The sequence below is a fragment of the Vipera berus genome (genome assembly GCF_964194415.1).
Source record: "Vipera berus genome assembly, chromosome: 11".
NCBI classification, from domain to species: domain Eukaryota; kingdom Metazoa; phylum Chordata; class Lepidosauria; order Squamata; family Viperidae; genus Vipera; species Vipera berus.
Window position 1 is genome coordinate 9634430 of NC_138214.1, and position 16150 is coordinate 9650579.

Consider the following 16150-nt stretch of genomic DNA (forward strand, 5'->3'; position numbering starts at 1 on the left):
TATTTTGAATTGCTTTTCTTGGACAGAATTATGCTGAAGACAGGACCAAGTTAAGTTTCTCATCTTAAGAGTGAAGTCTTGGTCCCTGAGAAATGCATCGTTATTAGCGGTCCAAGTAATTGCAGAGATAATCCCTTATTCAAATCCGATGAATGTCACGGGTAGGACATTTCAGTAGCCGAAGTCAAACCACAAAATCCTCAAAATGTATATTTTATGTCTGCAATTCTCTCTCAGCAACTGAACAAGTTATCAGATTTGTTGGAAGTTTGCAGGGAGGGGCCATAGCTCAGCAGAACGGTGCCTGTTTTGTAGTTATGAGGCTTGGAGCTTATTTTTTAGCTCTTCCAAGTAAAGTGAAAAATGCTCTAGGATGGAGTCCTGTATTCCTATTGTCAGCCCAGTATAAACCAGATATAGGTGTGTGCCCTAACTAGCATAGCCAGAATCATGCGAGTTACAGTTCAAGGCCAGACAATGATCATACGAAGCTGTGATCTGAGTTGACTGGAATTTTCCAAGTTCAGGAAAAGAGTTATTTGTGGTAGGATACTATGCAGCCTGGACTTCATAAAAACGAATGTCTGTATTGCAAATTATAAGAAAGAGATCGGTATAAGAAATAGACCAACTGCTTTGTAGGACACACAATAGAATATTTGATATGAATCGATCATATAAACTAACTAGCAAAGCGTCAGGTTGCCCACTATTCAGCAAATGCCAATTGCCGCACGAGACAAAATTATTCTGAATAACAACAATCGTAACCTTTGTCAACGTTTCCTTTTAATTCTTCTAGGCTTAATTGAAAAAATACACAAACCTCACACTTAGAGATTTTCCATTTTCCAAGAGATCTGACGTTATACAGATTGAATAAATAAGACTGCAAAAAACCATTTAATTCTCACTTCAAAATATTTGAATATTGTATAAAAAACCTAGAACCATAGATTCCTCTAAGTCTGACACACAAAGCTGATAGGATTCAGCATTCAGTTTTGCAACTGTGGCCCAACCAGTTAAATTTGACCCACTTTCTATAATGTTTTATCTTCAATTATCTAAAGATGCGCTTGGATTATGTAGATGGTATCTAATTGCAACACCACAAAGCAACTGTGTCTTTGCATCGTAAGTAAGAGTTGTACGATTCTGGGAGAAAGATGCATCGGTTTTAAAATGTTGCAGACAAGTGAGCCATTTATGTTCCTGCAGGGGAAAAAAAATCTTTTAAAATCATTTATACAGAAGACTAAATCCAAAGTGCTATATAAAAGAACCGTCAGTTGAGTGTCTTCTACTGAAAGGCTTTTAAAAGATTTTTCTTTCCTGCATCCATTCTGTATCCCCCAAAGGGCGATATTATTCTCTCGTGTTTCTCAATAGGTCAGTTGGCTTATTCAAGCTCCCTCTTGTGTTTAAAGACTTCCTAGCATGGAAATTATTTTAGGCATCTCCTGGTAGACAATAAAAACCTTGAAACTGACCTCTCTCTCAGTGAAATCCACCAGAGTTCTGAGGATCTTTGAAATCGTTAAAACCTACCTTGCAAGTACGCAGAATTCTACTGCCCAAGGACTTCAGTGATCATAGATTTCCTTTGGAAAGCAGGAATGACAAGACACGTGGTAGGAATACATGCAGTCACAAATTTAGGCCCTTAATCTTTGCTCAACTACTAGAAAAGGCCATTATTCCAAGACCCGTGTTTCACAAACGTGGCGATTTTTAAGACACGTTGGTATAGTGGCTGGGGAATTCTGGAAGGCAAAACCCTCGTTCCTTAAAAAGTTGCCAAGTTTGAGAAATGCTAATTTCTTGTTGCCTTGGTTCAGGTCAGGAGATCAATGATTTGCCGTGAAAGCAAGGCTGCCTTTAACTCTGGAGATTCCAAGTTGTCAGAATATCAAGCTGGTTTGTTTCCTCCGATAGTCCCATAAAGCTAGAGGACGGAGTTTTTCAAGGTGAAACACAGTCCTGCATGTTCTTAGAAACATATGATGAGCCTTGGTGGCGCCTACAATGATAAGCCCCGATGGTGGTCAGAATGCAGTACTGCAGGCCAACTCTGCCACCGCCAGTTCGATCCTGACAGGGCTGAAGGTTGACTCAGCCTTCCATCCTTCTGAGGCTGGTGAAATGAAGGCCCAGACTGATGGGGGCAACATGCAACTAACGCTTCTACCTTGTAAACCACCCAGAGAAATGTACGTACTACAGGGTGGTATATAATTCTAAATGCTATTGCTATAAACACTCGTTAGGACGGTGTACGTTTTTACGGCACGGAGTTCTACCTAAGATCTATGAAAGATGTCTCAGGCCAAGAAAGCTTCCGCTATTCAATAATGCATGCATTTATAGGGATTTGGGGGCTTGGGGGGGAATAGGATGAGTCTATGAGCTAATGCCATTATCCCACGGATAAAATGGCAAGAGCCTCAGGAGAAAGCAGACCTAAAGCGTCATATCTTTCCGCTCCGTATCCATTCCTATAAAGGGCAACAAAGTTCAGGCAAATTCTGCCCTTTTCACTCTTGAGCTAAAGTTACTCCTCCAACGCAGGGCGAAAGGGAACCTATCCAGCTCCCTCTTCACCCTGCAACCCACCGCTCGAGAGTTCTGACAACCAGAGAGTTGAGACCATCAACACAATTCCACTCCTGTGATTCACAAGCAGTTGCTACCAAGACTTGAATTTATCTTAACAGCTGCAAGTGCCGGACTCTAATCCTGCCGCCATCCCACCAGAGAGAAGCCAGTTTTACTTCGACCGTCTTCGCAGGGCTACCACGAAAGATCAATTTTCCTTGACAGGCAGCCCTGCCACGTCTTCCAGGCCTCCAGTCAAGACGTGGAGGACTGCAGAGAATCCCACACAGCAGTCAAAAGAGTTTCCACAGATTATTCCAGTAATCCTGTAGCATAAACAAACACTCGGGATGAGTCCAAGGGGCTGTTGTTCTCGGGCACTGACTTTGCTAGGAAGCCAGGAAGAAGCAGCCATTTCTAGATGGCAGTTATTTCAGGATATGCTCTCATCCCATCCTGTGGACCTGCTTGCTTCGGTGGTCTGCTAGGAGGCGCGGGAAGTTCTCTTTGACACTTCATGAGAAGATGAACGCAAAAGCAGATGCTAGGGGGTGTCCTTCCACAGTAAGGTGTCTAGCTTACGCCAGTAAAGGGGGGGGAAAATGTCGTGGGAGGGAAGGGGAATTCTGCAGATTCTGGAATCTCAGCCAGGGATCGAGTGCATCCTGAAGATTAATCCAACTTCCCTCCTGTATCGAATAAAAAAGGAGGAACAAACGGGGGTGGGGTGGGGGGGAAGGGCTACTGGTGGTGTTTCTAGGTGCTACTTTGCAGGCATCCAAAAAAATAATAAAAAAGGCAAGTCAGGAGGCTGAATGCTTCGGTGGGCTAACCGGGCACTGGAGGAACCAAGCGGGAGAAGGCCGGAGCACCAGCAGGTGGAAAGGCAGATTGGTCAGGATTCCTAAGAAGCCATGCCAAGCAAAAACCCACCGACGAAGCCTCCGGACAGCAGAACGTTCCTCTTCAGAAAACTGACGGCCTGGAGTGAGAAAGGAAAAGTTTACAAGGGCTGGGCTTGGGCTCTTTGTACTTCCGCTGCTAGAGCGTTTAAAAGTCCTCGCCAATCAGTATTTCTTTGGGAACAGCGGGGAGATAAAATGACACAGTAAAGCACTTGGACCAAAAGCAGCACTCAGCAAAACTCTCCTGCTTCCAGAATTGGCTTCCCTCGTTCAACTTAGAAAATGCCTCAACTCTTTTGCAGTTTGGGAACGTTTAGGTAAACTTTAGTGACATTTCTTTAGCGTGTCGGGCGAACCCTGCTATTCTGGTTCACAAACCATCATTTGCACTTGAGCAGCTGCTGCAGAACCAACGTTTATGGTTTCTCCAAAATTCTGGGGCTAAAACAGGCTGAGGTTTAACACGTGTAAGCCCTGTCTAATAACCCGACTTGATCAGCTCATGGAAGACTTACGGTAACAGGTGAAAAGAAAGATCCCAAAAAGTCAGCAAAGGGAATTGAGCAAAACTACTGGCAGTTGTCTAATCTAGCGGATTCCTCAAAAGGTGATCTAACAGGCCACATGTCACCTAGCAGAGCTTTGTCAAAGTTGCCTGGAGGAGGAGGTGATGGTGTAAGGGTGCAGTTGTATCTACACAGATTTGGGAAGGAGATTTTTTTTGAAACTTTGTTAAGGTTATTTAAGGGCATTTAAGGGCATTCACTGACATGTGGAACAGCTTGCCACCAGAAATCGTGGGCGCTCCATCACTGGAGATTTTTAAGAAGAGACTAGACAATTACCTGTCTGAGACGGTATAGGTTGTCCTGCTTGAGCGGGGGGCTGGACTAGAAGACCTCCAAGGTCCCTTCCAGCTCTATTCTCTATTCTATGTCTGGGTATCTTGCCTTTATGCTAGAGAAAACTGTGCCACCGATATTCAACGACTGTGTAACTGTTGCTTAGTTAGGAAGGAAAGCAAAGTCCTGGGAGGACTGCAGACTGCTCACCCTAATTCTTCAGTTCAGCCTTCTCTACTGCACAATTATTCCGTTTTTCTTGCTACACCCCAGCAGTCAGTCCTCCAAGCCCACCTTTTCACGGGCTTGGCCTTCAGCCTCACCTCATCAAATTGACTCTTCATCTCTGGCGCCAGCTTGCTGGAGGTGCTACCGGAAAACTTCAGGTGTTTCTTAGCTTTGGTTACATCTCGCTCCACCATCTTCCAGTCGATTTTGATGTATCCTGTGTGGTTTGCAAGCTGGAGCGGGGGGGGGGGAGGGGAAGGTTTCATGAAGCAAAGGTCTGCAGGTAAAGCCAGGGTTTCCTGGACAATTTGCTCACTTCCCTAGTTGACTCACTTCATGACAAAGGAAGAAAGGCATGCAAGGCGGACATTTTCTGCCCAGGAAGAAGCAGGACGACTGCAGATCAGGATCTCAAATCCCTGACCCTTGCCGGCAGCTCCAAAGGATGCCACCATCTCTATCTAATCAAAGTGCAAAACTGGCTGCGGTATGAACGACAGCAACTGTCCCGATGTGATTGAACTACAGGAAGAGCCACGTGTAGCCTGTTCCTCATCTCTACAAGCAAAGATGTCCTATCGGGAACAGCAGGGTATCCCATGACATACAGTAGCATGAGGCTGTCCCTGGCCTGAATATGTCTATAAAGAAGTTCTGCAGTCAAAGGGGAGTATGTCAGATCTGAACGGGCCACAGTACGTCCAAGACAAAATGCAAGGGACGTGAGGCTCCGTTAAACTATCCTAATGACTATCAGTACTGAGATAAAACATGCTGAAGACAGATCGGATGCCCCCTGTGCTGCCCACCAATTGCAAGCCCAAGCACAAACCCACCTGAAGCAGGAAGAAGCCCCCGCCCACTGCTGTTGCTGCTAGTTTGCCCACCTTCTGGAAGATGAACCCGGTGCACCTGCGAATCCAAAGAGAGAGTGTCAAATAAAACCAGGCTAGATGAGAGTCAGTTTGATGTCGTGGTTCAGAGCAGCCGCAGAGAACCCAGGAGACTGAAGTTCCATTTTAGGCATGAAAAGCGTGCCAATCACCCAGAGTTCCACCTTAAATATGAAAGCTAACTGGGTGATTTTGGGCCAATCAGGAGGAGATAGTGAGTTCTACTCCCGCCTTAGGTATGAAAGCTGGCTGAGTGGCTTTGGGCCAATCACCAGGAGACTGGGAATCCTAGTCCCACCTTAGCCATGAAAAGCGGCTGGGTGACTTTTGAGCCAATCACCAGGAGACTGGGAATCCTAGTCCCGCCTTAGCCATGAAAGGCAGCTGAGTGACTTTGGGCCAATCACCAGGAGGCAGTGAGTTCTAATCCTGCCTTGGGAATGAAGCCAGCTGGGTGACCCTGGGCCAGTCCCCGTCATCTGTCACCCATCATTCAATCCAAGGACAGCCAGCACACAGAAGAGCCTCACCATCCTGTGACGCCTCCAATCGCCAGCTGGGTGGCCACGTTGTATTTTTCTTCACTGGAAGTTGAACTCGGCCCAAATAGTTTGCGCCACCACGGTTGATTCTTTGTGTATTCAGCCAGGTCCAGCACATCATCATCACTATTCTGCCTCCCTGAAAAAATCAGGGTGAAACCATAAGGTGATTAAAGAAAAAGAAAATAAAATGTCTGTGACTGACAGGAGAGGGAAGTTTACTCTGCAGCAATAATGCAATAAAGAAGTGAAATGGCAGACGCTACTTTCACAGATGCAACTCACACCCTGCTCTCATCCGTGGATTGTTCCCCATAATTTATTGAGTAAATGAAAAATGACATCATTTGCAAAAAAAAAAAAAAAGCAATGGTTTGCCTCACTGGCAAAAATATTAATGAATCATAATCAAATCACAAACAAGCCAAGCATATTTTAGCCTAGCATATTTTAGCGATGTTGATGCAATGGTTAGAATGCAGTACTGCAAGCCAATTCACTGCTGTCAGGAGTTACAAGGTCCCTATTATGTCTGACGGTAAATGTATGAATTTAATAGAGATGAATGTAGACAGAGGAGCTTGTAGAACTGCAATAAATAAGTTGACTTATTTCATAGGCTCCTCTAACATTGTGCATCTGTTTCTGTTAAACATGTTCAATTATTATCATCTTAAATAACAACAATGCCTGCAATTGTATTGGGCACAAGGTCCCAGTATTATAGACTGGTATAGAAAAGAACTTTTCATCTCAACTTCCTTTCAGAAAGTGTTAGCTCATAACAAAAAAAAAAATGCAAGCCAAGGAGACAGAGAAAAAATCCAGAAATGCTGAATACTTAATGAGGACCAACTAAATAGCTCAAGTGCACAAATGTTTGTGTTCTCCAGAACACAATTCATAAGATACAATTAGTTGTTGTTGTTTTTGTACAGAGTTTATTTGTATCCACTAACATGGAATGCAAATATATTAATGACCAGAATGGAAACACAAGTTTCATTTTTTTGAGAGCTGAATGCAACGAAATTTCATTTTAATGTATGCTGATTAGTGTACATTTAAAGATTCTATTCTATTTCTCTTCTCTATTCTATTCCTATTCCATTCCTGTTTTTATTTTATTCCATTTCTATTCTATTCTATTCTAATTCTAATTCTATTCTACTCTATTCTTTCGTTTCTGCTATTCTATTCTGTTCTGTTCTGTTCTGTTCTATTCTATTCTATTCTATTCTATTCTATTCTAATTCTATTCTTTCCTGTTTCTGCTATTCTGTTCTATTCTAATTCTATTCTATTCTATTCTAATTCTATTCTATTCTAATTCTATTCTAATTCTATTCTATTCTATTCTATTCTATTCTAATTCTATTCTATTATTCTATTCTATTCTATTCTATTCTATTCTATTCTATTCTATTCTATTCTATTCTATTCTATTCTATTCTATTCTATTCTATTCTATTCTAATTCTATTCTTTCGTTTCTGCTATTCTGTTCTATTCTATTCTATTCTATTCTATTCTATTCTATTCTATTCTATTCTAATTCTATTCTATTCTAATTCTATTCTATTCTAATTCTATTCTATTCTATTCTAATTCTATTCTATTCTATTCTAATTCTATTCTATTCTAATTCTATTCTATTCTAATTCTATTCTATTCTATTCTATTCTATTCTATTCTATTCTATTAATTCTAATTCTATTCATTCGCTACTTTGCTTTCCAAAACATTACATCTAAAACTACTGTATGTGTACTGAAAATGAATGTGAACTGAAATCCAGAAATGTCTGAAACTATAAAAGGAATCACTGTCTTTTAGTTTAGAATTACTATTAGCTAAAGATTACAGCTTTTGAGCTGTTTTGCATCGTGCTTGTTTTCACTGAGGTTTTCAATAAGAAATTTAGCTGCAATAAATCTAAATTAGCATGTCCTAAAATTTGTCAGAGTTCTTGATATTAATCTCATTGCCAGACTTTTTAATGGTTTTAAACTTGCAGTATTGTTTGTTGCAAGTGACCTAATGTATTGTTATTTTTGTATTTCTTGCTATGCATCTTTCCTTCCCTCTGTAGTTTCTCAGTTTTTTAAAAATACACTTGGGTACATTTCTGCCAAAGAGAAAATTTATATAAAAAAAGAAAAACATTTAAAAAAAGGAAAACACTAGAGAAAAAAGAAGGTGCAAAGGAATAACAGGAAAAAAAAATAGGTGTTCTGAAGAATTTGGAAGATTGCACATTCTTTTATTCTGCTTTGGTCTGTCGCTATTAAAGGTGTTACTCAATCATGGATTTTGAACTGCTTCCCACAATCTACTTTCAAGCTGCAAAACCACAAAGAGGCATATTGAGAACCTCTGCTTTCTAACATAACTTAAGAGAAGAACAGACTTGGAAGGGACCTTGGAGGTCTTCTAGTCCAGCCCCCTAATCAAGCAGGAGACCCTATACCATGTCAGACAAGTGGCTGTCCACTCTTCTCATAAAATCCTACAGTGATGGAAGACCCACAACTTTTGGAAGCAAACCATTACAATGATTAATTGTTCTGGCTGTCAGAAATGTCTTCTTAGTTCTAGGTTGCTTCTCTCTTTAATGAGCTTCCACCTTACTACTTGTCCCGTCCTCTGGTGCTACGGAAAATAGGTTCGTTCTCTCTCTCTCTCTCTGGTGCTACGGAAAATAGGTTCGTTCTCTCTCTCTCTCTCTCTCTCTCTCTCTCTCTCTCTCTCTCTCTCTCTCTCTCTCTCTCTCTCTCTCTCTCTCTCTCTCTCTGACACACACACACACACACACACACACACACACGCTTCTTTGTGGCAGCCCCTCAAACATTTGCACACCATCATGTCACCTCTAGTCCTTCTTTTCTCTAGACTAGCCATGCCCGATTCCTGCAAGCAGTCTTCATATGCTTAGTCTCCAGCTAAATCATATGAAGAACCCGTAAGTTAGTTGAGTGGAGAAATTTTCAAGAGCAGTATTTTTTTTAGTGCAGCCAAGGGCTGTGTAAACCGATACCTAGGATGCAGCTACAGTACGTCAGATGCCCCATTTATACACAGAGATGAGTAACATTTGATCATCAGTCTCACACTCTCAACCAAACACACTGGGCAGGACTTTCTGAGCAATCCCTTTTGAGCCCTGCCCCCCCAGGAAAATGTACATATAAATAAGTAAAATGAATTTCTGAAAAGGATAGGGCTGGGTTGATGCAAAGGACAGCAACATCTCACCAAGAATGGCTTTTGGATCACTAAGAGAAATACACCGTTTTATTTTTACTGTGCAAGCCAAAAGGATGAGCGGGGAGTGAAATAAAAGCAAAGTGAAGGCTTTTGTTATTTCCAGCTACAAATCTGATAGCCGAGTTGAAACAGACTAAGAATGAACTGGGCTTTAGGGCAGTCCTGAACTGCTTCTTCTTCCCAATTCCAACTCCACTTTGGATGTGGCAAAGCCACAAGCAGGACATCACAGCTCTGGTTCAACACAACTGATATTAAATACGCAAGACCTGTATAAAGGAAACTTAGAACTCCTAGAAATGCAGCAGTGGTTTCTAAATGGTTTGATCCAATTATCCCTTTTCCTGGTCTCCAATACTGTCATTACTCCCAACACGCGCGTGTGCACACCCACAGACTTGCCCTTTGGGGCAACTGCCTACAATTTAAGGACGGCTGCCCTAGAGAGTTATGGTGAGGGTTAAATGAGTTGGGGAATGTTCTGAGTTGCCATGAGAAATCTCTGGGCAATTAAATAAATGCAAAAAAACCCCACCCTCCCTGGATGCTTAATGTTGATGTTGTACAAATGTACAAAATAAAGTGGGATATAGTTTTATATATATATATATATATATATATATATATATATATATATATATATATATATATATATATATATATATATATATATATATATATATATATATATATATATATATATATATGTATATGTATATAATAAATAATAATAAACCTTTATTGTCAAAGTACAACATGTGTACATTGAGATTAGCTGAGCCTCCCCCCGTGCTCCCTCCCCCCAACACACAGTGACAACAAACCCTCCATCCTACCACACCATGTGAACCAACTACACCACACACCGGCCTCCCAAGTCAATTCTGCATAAGTTCACAGAGATTATGTCCCATTTAAAAGCCTAACAGCCCACGGATAAAAGCTATTTTTCAGCCTGTTCGTACGGCTGGCTATATTCCTATATCTCCTACCAGATGGTAGGAGAGTAAAGAGATACCGTCCAGGGTGTGAGTCATCCCTGATAATCTTCCTCACTCTTCCAAGGCAACGAGCCCTGGCGAGGTCATCCAGTGGTGTCACGGGACAGCCCACAATGTCTTGTGCTTTGCTCACTACCCTCTGTAATACTTTCCTGTCCACGGCTGTATATGTATATGTATTTTTAATCCCATTTATATCCCGCCCTTCTCCGAAGACTCAGGGCGGCTTACAATTTAAGCACAAACCAATGTGCTTAGCAATAGCCTTCATTCTATGTATATGCCTGCTTATTAGGGCTTTCGCCCCCCCCCCAAGCGGCATTATTACAAAGTCAGCTTATTGCCCCCAACAATCTGGGTCCTCATTTTACCTACCTCGGAAGGATGGAAGGCTGAGTCAACCTTGAGCCTGGTGGGACTCGAACCTGCACTAATAGCAGGCAGCTGGTGTTACTTAAGGAGGCATTAGCCCACTGCTCCACCACTTACTATATTAAGTAAACATTAGTGGAGAGAAGCTTTTTTTTAAAAAAAAAGGAAAATAGTAAGGTGATTCCAAATAAACTATTAGGCATATCTCAGAGTAGCACAAGCTTCAAATTTAGGACAATTGTCTACTTCAGTGTTTTTTTTTCTCCAACCCGGCAACTTTAAGACAGGTGGACTTCAACTCCCAATCCCAGCCAGGGATTGATTTTTTTTTAAAAAAAAAGTAGTAATAATTATAATAATAGTAATAGTATACTAGTAATAATAGCATCATAAAAGCAATACTAGCAATACTAATTTCGATGCCTCTCTAGAACCATCCCTGGAAATGGATTTCCTCCAGCAGCTTTCAAGGGAAACCGCCCTGATTCCATTCCCCGCCCCTCGGGGCATCTTCCTGACACCCCTGTAAGGTAGGACCAGCCAGCAAGGGGTAGAGGCGCGCCGCCCTCCCTCCCAGAGGCCGGGGAAGATGGGTAAGGGAGTCCCAACAGGTGCAGAAGGCAGCAGCAAAGCCAACCCACCTCCGAGGGACTCCTTCCTCAAGGGGAGGGGGGAGGAAAGCCTAAGGGGGCGGAGCCAGCCGAAGACCCTCCTCCCTCTCCCGCGGTGACGTCACTCCTTTACACCCCACCCACCCCAAACGGCGGCGGCGGGGGGGGGGGAGGAAAGGGGCCGGCGGGAGGCCCTCACCTGGCATGGTGGTGTAGAGGCGGCGCTGCTGCTGCTGCGCCCGCTTCCTGCGCTTGGCCTCCTGCTCGAGGCGGATGAGGGAGGAGCACGAGTGGGCCTCGCGGCCGTAGGGCGGCCCTACTTCCTCCTCCTCCTCCTCCTCCTCCTCTCCCCCCGGGTAGGCGGAGCCCTCCATCGCGCTCCGGAGGGCGCATGCGCGCTTTTGCCTGCGCGTGGAGGGAGCGGACTAGCACGCGCCGCCCGGCAGACGCGGCGCTTTTTGTTTTTTGGGGGGTTTTTTTGGGTGGATCACCTCCTAGGCGACGGCCGCGTGGGCGGGGCTTGACGTGGGTGGGGTTGTGGCGTCATCGGGCTGGGCTCCGCCCCCTCGGGGCTAGGAAAGCGGGGCTGAAGCCGGATCTGGGCGACATGGTGTCTCTGAGCGTGTGCAGAGTTGTTGTTGTTTTTTTCTCTCTCTCTTCACCGACCTGTGCCGCTGAATGCCCTCCTTAACTGTGCAGCAGCCTCACTGAAATAGCTTGGCTCAGAGCATATTATTATTATTATTATTATTATTATTATTATTATTATTATTATTATTATTATTATTATTATTATTATTATTATTATTATTATTATTATTATTTTATTATTATTATTATTATAATATTATTATTATAATATTATTATTATTATAATATTATAATAATTGGGCATGTATTTAATTATCTTTTATCTTTTGTAAATCTCTGTGTTTTATTCTTGCCCTGTACACCGCCCTGAGTCCTTCGGGAGAAGGGCGGTATAGAAATATTAATAAATTAAATTAAATTATAATTATAATTATAATTATTATTATTATTATTATTAATGGGATTTATATCCCGCCCTATCTCTCTGCATATGCAGAGTTTTTTTTTAAACTTTGACATGAATAGAATAGAATAGAATAGAATAGAATAGAATAGAATAGAATAGACCTTTATTGTCACTTTGAATGTACGCTAATCAGCATACATTAACATGAAATTTCATTGCATTCAGCCCTCAAAAAGTGCCATTAATGTGTGGAATGATTTACGCAATATGTGGAATTAACCAATGCCATCCGATTTCATGAAAGGCCCCAGCCAGATCCAAATAACATCCCACAATATCTACAGGCTGCCGGGGGTGAAAGTAAATAAGGCAAAGCAACATTCTTTGAAAAAGTTAATTTATTGCAGCATGATGACATTTGCAAGTCCTGGCCTGTGCAACACAAAAAAGATGTTAGTGTCGTATCCTGTGAGAAAGGAAGAATTACTTTATCCTTCTGCAAGGATATCTAACTGAGAATAATACTAATCATCAAATGGGTTTATAGCATCGGGACCTGTTAGTTCCAGGGATGCAGGGCACTTAAGTTGGCTTATTCAACAGCCTGTAAAATAAAGCATGATTGGCTGCCATGGATGGAAAAATCAGATTCTCCGGGAAACTCCTGCTTAATTGTTCTATCATGCTTAGTCAACTAGTTCCTGGCTTTCTGAATCTCAGTCACCTTAAATTGTGTAGATTTAAACTCCCAGCATTCTGGGAACTGAAGCCCATCCTTTATGAAGCATGCTAACTGGGGAATTCTGGGAGTCCGAGTCTACCCATCATAAAGTTGCTGTGGTTGAGAAACATTAACTGGGATGACTGTGGTCTTTTCTAGTGATCAAGTCCACTGATGGCTCACATCATATCCGAACACTGCACCTTTCTTCCCGAAGGACATTTTCAGGGGAATCCACTTTACCACGAGGATCTCCAATGGGACGGTGGACGGGACACATTTCTTAAGTTTGCCCCTCTTTCCTTGCTTGGAGGTTGAGAAACACGGGTTGAAAAGTCACTTCTGGAAGGAACAAATCCAGCTGTTTGGTGTCTCAAGGATTGCAGTAGGCTGCGATGCCACAGGAGACCCAGTAATCAGATGTAGCTGTTGGTATTATCGGACAGATCCTACACCAACTACTGAGCAGCCTGTTTACATCAGGATCTGGAGTTTTCTCCACTGCTTTTGGAACAAAAAAAACCCCAAAACACAAAAAACAACATTCCTGGTTAAAAAGAGAGACCGCTTGGTAGAAGAAAGTCAGTGGTTCCTGCCCTGGCATTTCTAGAAAGCTTGTACTAGATGCTGACTTCCTAAGTCCCAGAAGAGATGGTACAGTTCTGAAAAATAACAGCAGTGGATTTTAAAAATATGAATGACAAATTTTTTTTCCTAGTAAAGTTGGGGCACCAACATTAAGTGCTAGCCTCTTCCTGTAAGCTCATCAAGTTATTCAGCTTGGAAAGAGAAAATAAACCATGACTGCCAATGAACAAGTTTTGCTTGGTCGATTGAAAATCCCTCAAGAGGGTAGATATGTATAAGCTTGATGAACATCTAAAAAATTATGCCTTATCTAGAAGTTGTATGGAAGACACTTCAACAAGGTCTACTTTAACTTTGAAACAGAAAGAGTAGACCACCCCCACCCCCACCAATCCCAGCAAATGGACCTGGTGCTTGTGCTTAGAATTCAACAATCTTTAGCCCTTAAATCCAAACTAGATATTTAAATTAAATTTAAAATAAAATCAAGATAAATTCAAATGAAATTAAATCAAGATAAGATCAAAATGCTAACTCAACAGAGATATCAACTGCCTATGTAATCCTCCCCCCTACTCCTGTTCACCCAAACTTCATTCCTTTCCACAATGGGAAAGGTCTGAGTAAGTGGAATGGCACCTCCATATGTGTTGTTGTTGTTAGCTGCGAAGTTGTGTCCGACCCATCGCGACCCTATGGACAACGTTCCTCCAGGCCTTCCTGTCCTCTACCATCTTGTGGAGTTCATTTAAGCTCACGCCTGCTGCTTCAGTGACTCCATCCATCCACCTCATTCTCTGTCGTCCCCTTCTTCTCTTGCCCTCAATCTTTCCCAGCATTAGGCTCTTCTCCAGTGAGTCCTTCCTTCTCATTAGGTGGCCAAAGTATTTGAGTTTCCACTTCAGGATCTGGCCTCCATATGTAGAAACCCCCAAACCTTGCTGATTTAACCCAGGCCATCTGGAAATTTACAACAGCAGGCAGAATTAACTGGTTCCTGATCTAGAAATTCCAGCATATTGGGCAGCTGGATTCAACTGTACTAACAATCAAAGCTTGCCTGCAGTGGCCCAACCTGGACCATTTCTCAGATTCTCCAGCCAGATTCTCTGGCTACCGAGCAACATATCAGCTCTAGCCATAAACCCACAAGACCATTCTGACATCCCAAGACATAGGACTACCCTCAGAAGGTTGCAAGAGCCAGCCTTTTTCTGTTTGCTTGATGTAAATGCCCATTCTCTCTCAGTACAGAGAACATTACAGATTATCCATCCAGCTTGGAACTCATGGAATATAACAGTGCTCCATTCAAGTGGTTTAAGAGAGGAAGCATTAATGCACCTGCTCGGCTGTGGTCTGGCAGCCACAGTTGAGGTGGGAGGGTCTTCCTTCCTGCTGCAAGAAGAAAGAAGGGTAAGAAGGGGATGCATGATCTGTGGGTCAAGGCTGGCCTGCCTAGTGCTTCCTCAGCTGTGGGGAGCAATGACAGAAACCAAGGGCTGGCTCTTAAACTATCTTTCCGAGGTTGCCACTTTTCCCCATATTGTTCTTAACTGCAGTACTACAGATGGCAAGCGAGAACTTACATTTTTATAAAGGCATCTGGCCAACTTAGGGGAGACAACTAACCTCAGGGTAGAGTAGTGCTTCTTCAAATCTTGAGTGCAGAAAAGTCCAGGAAGAGAGACTTTGAGAGGTTGAAGCCCTCCTAGGTCATCTTCTTCAGCAGCCTTTTTGGTGCTGGCTTTCCAGTTTCAGCCCGAAGAACTGTAGACCATCCCACCGTGTACCAAGAGAAGGAAGACGTGAAAGCTTCTGCTGATCCCATCCCGGTCACCATCATCCTGCTCTGATTCTTGTGACCAGAATGTCAGGACAGAGCCAGGGTATTAGTAGGGCTGCCCAAAGCTTGTGAATTCCCCTTCCTTGGTTAGGCCATCTCTGTTCTTCTTACTCATCCTACTGGGGACAGCCCCTACTATTCACAACTGCTAGCCGAGCATTTCTAAGACACCTCAAAGTGTGATCTTCAAAACAGCCAACAGAAAGAAGCTCGTGGAGTTTTTCTCTTCTTTCATTTTCTGGAAATGAACATGCTTCGTCCTGATGTCGCTGGGGGATTTTCACAGGTCTGTGGATCAAGTTGGCTTTAAAGTCCTTGATAAATAAAAGGTAAAGTTCCCCCCCCCCGCCCGTTCAATCTTCTCTGACTCTGTGGGGTGGTGTTCACCTCTGTTTCTTAGCCGAAGGAGCCAGCATTATCCAAAAACATTTTCTGTGGTCATGTGGCCAGCACCTCTATGCACCAAAGGCACATGGAATGCTGTTACCTTCCCACTGAACTGGTACCTATTGATCTACTCTCATTCGCATGCTTTCAAACTGCTATTGGGCAGGAGCGGGGGGCAAGGAACAGGAGCTCACCCCTTTTCGTGGTGCTCGTGTCTCCAGCCTGGGCTGTCTGCTTTCCAGCTGACAAGCTTAGTGTCCTTCCTTGATAAGTACATCTGATAAATAAATGAGTGTTGGATAGCGGCTTCAAGAGCACTACGGGCAGCGGTGGGATTCAGCCGGTTCGCA

General features: G+C 42.9%; 1 protein-coding gene across 1 annotated transcript; it reads right to left on the bottom strand.

Annotated features, from left to right (window-relative positions):
• Window positions 1–696: 696 nt before the first annotated feature.
• On the bottom strand, window positions 697–11700 carry FUNDC2 (FUN14 domain containing 2). The gene is made up of 5 exons (XM_081336836.1): window positions 11461–11700; window positions 5997–6147; window positions 5410–5485; window positions 4669–4806; window positions 697–3580 (listed from the first exon to the last, which is right to left on the bottom strand). Exons 1-5 carry the CDS (start codon window positions 11633–11635, stop codon window positions 3503–3505), a joined length of 618 nt encoding a protein of 205 aa, XP_081192962.1. The 5' UTR covers window positions 11636–11700; the 3' UTR covers window positions 697–3502.
• Between the last annotated feature and the right edge of the window lie 4450 nt (window positions 11701–16150).

What these genes read in the sequence shown, in the direction of transcription:
- FUNDC2 (XM_081336836.1), bottom strand. Translation starts at nt 11,635, where the DNA reads ATGGAGGGCTCCGCCTACCCGGGGGGAGAGGAGGAGGAGGAGGAGGAG. An exon ending in GGGGCTTCTTCCTGCTTCAG is followed by an intron (nt 4,807 to 5,409) that starts GTGGGTTTGTGC and finishes CCCCCGCTCCAG; the next exon opens with CTTGCAAACCACACAGGATA. An exon ending in TGAAGAGTCAATTTGATGAG is followed by an intron (nt 3,581 to 4,668) that starts GTGAGGCTGAAG and finishes TTCTCACTCCAG; the next exon opens with GCCGTCAGTTTTCTGAAGAG.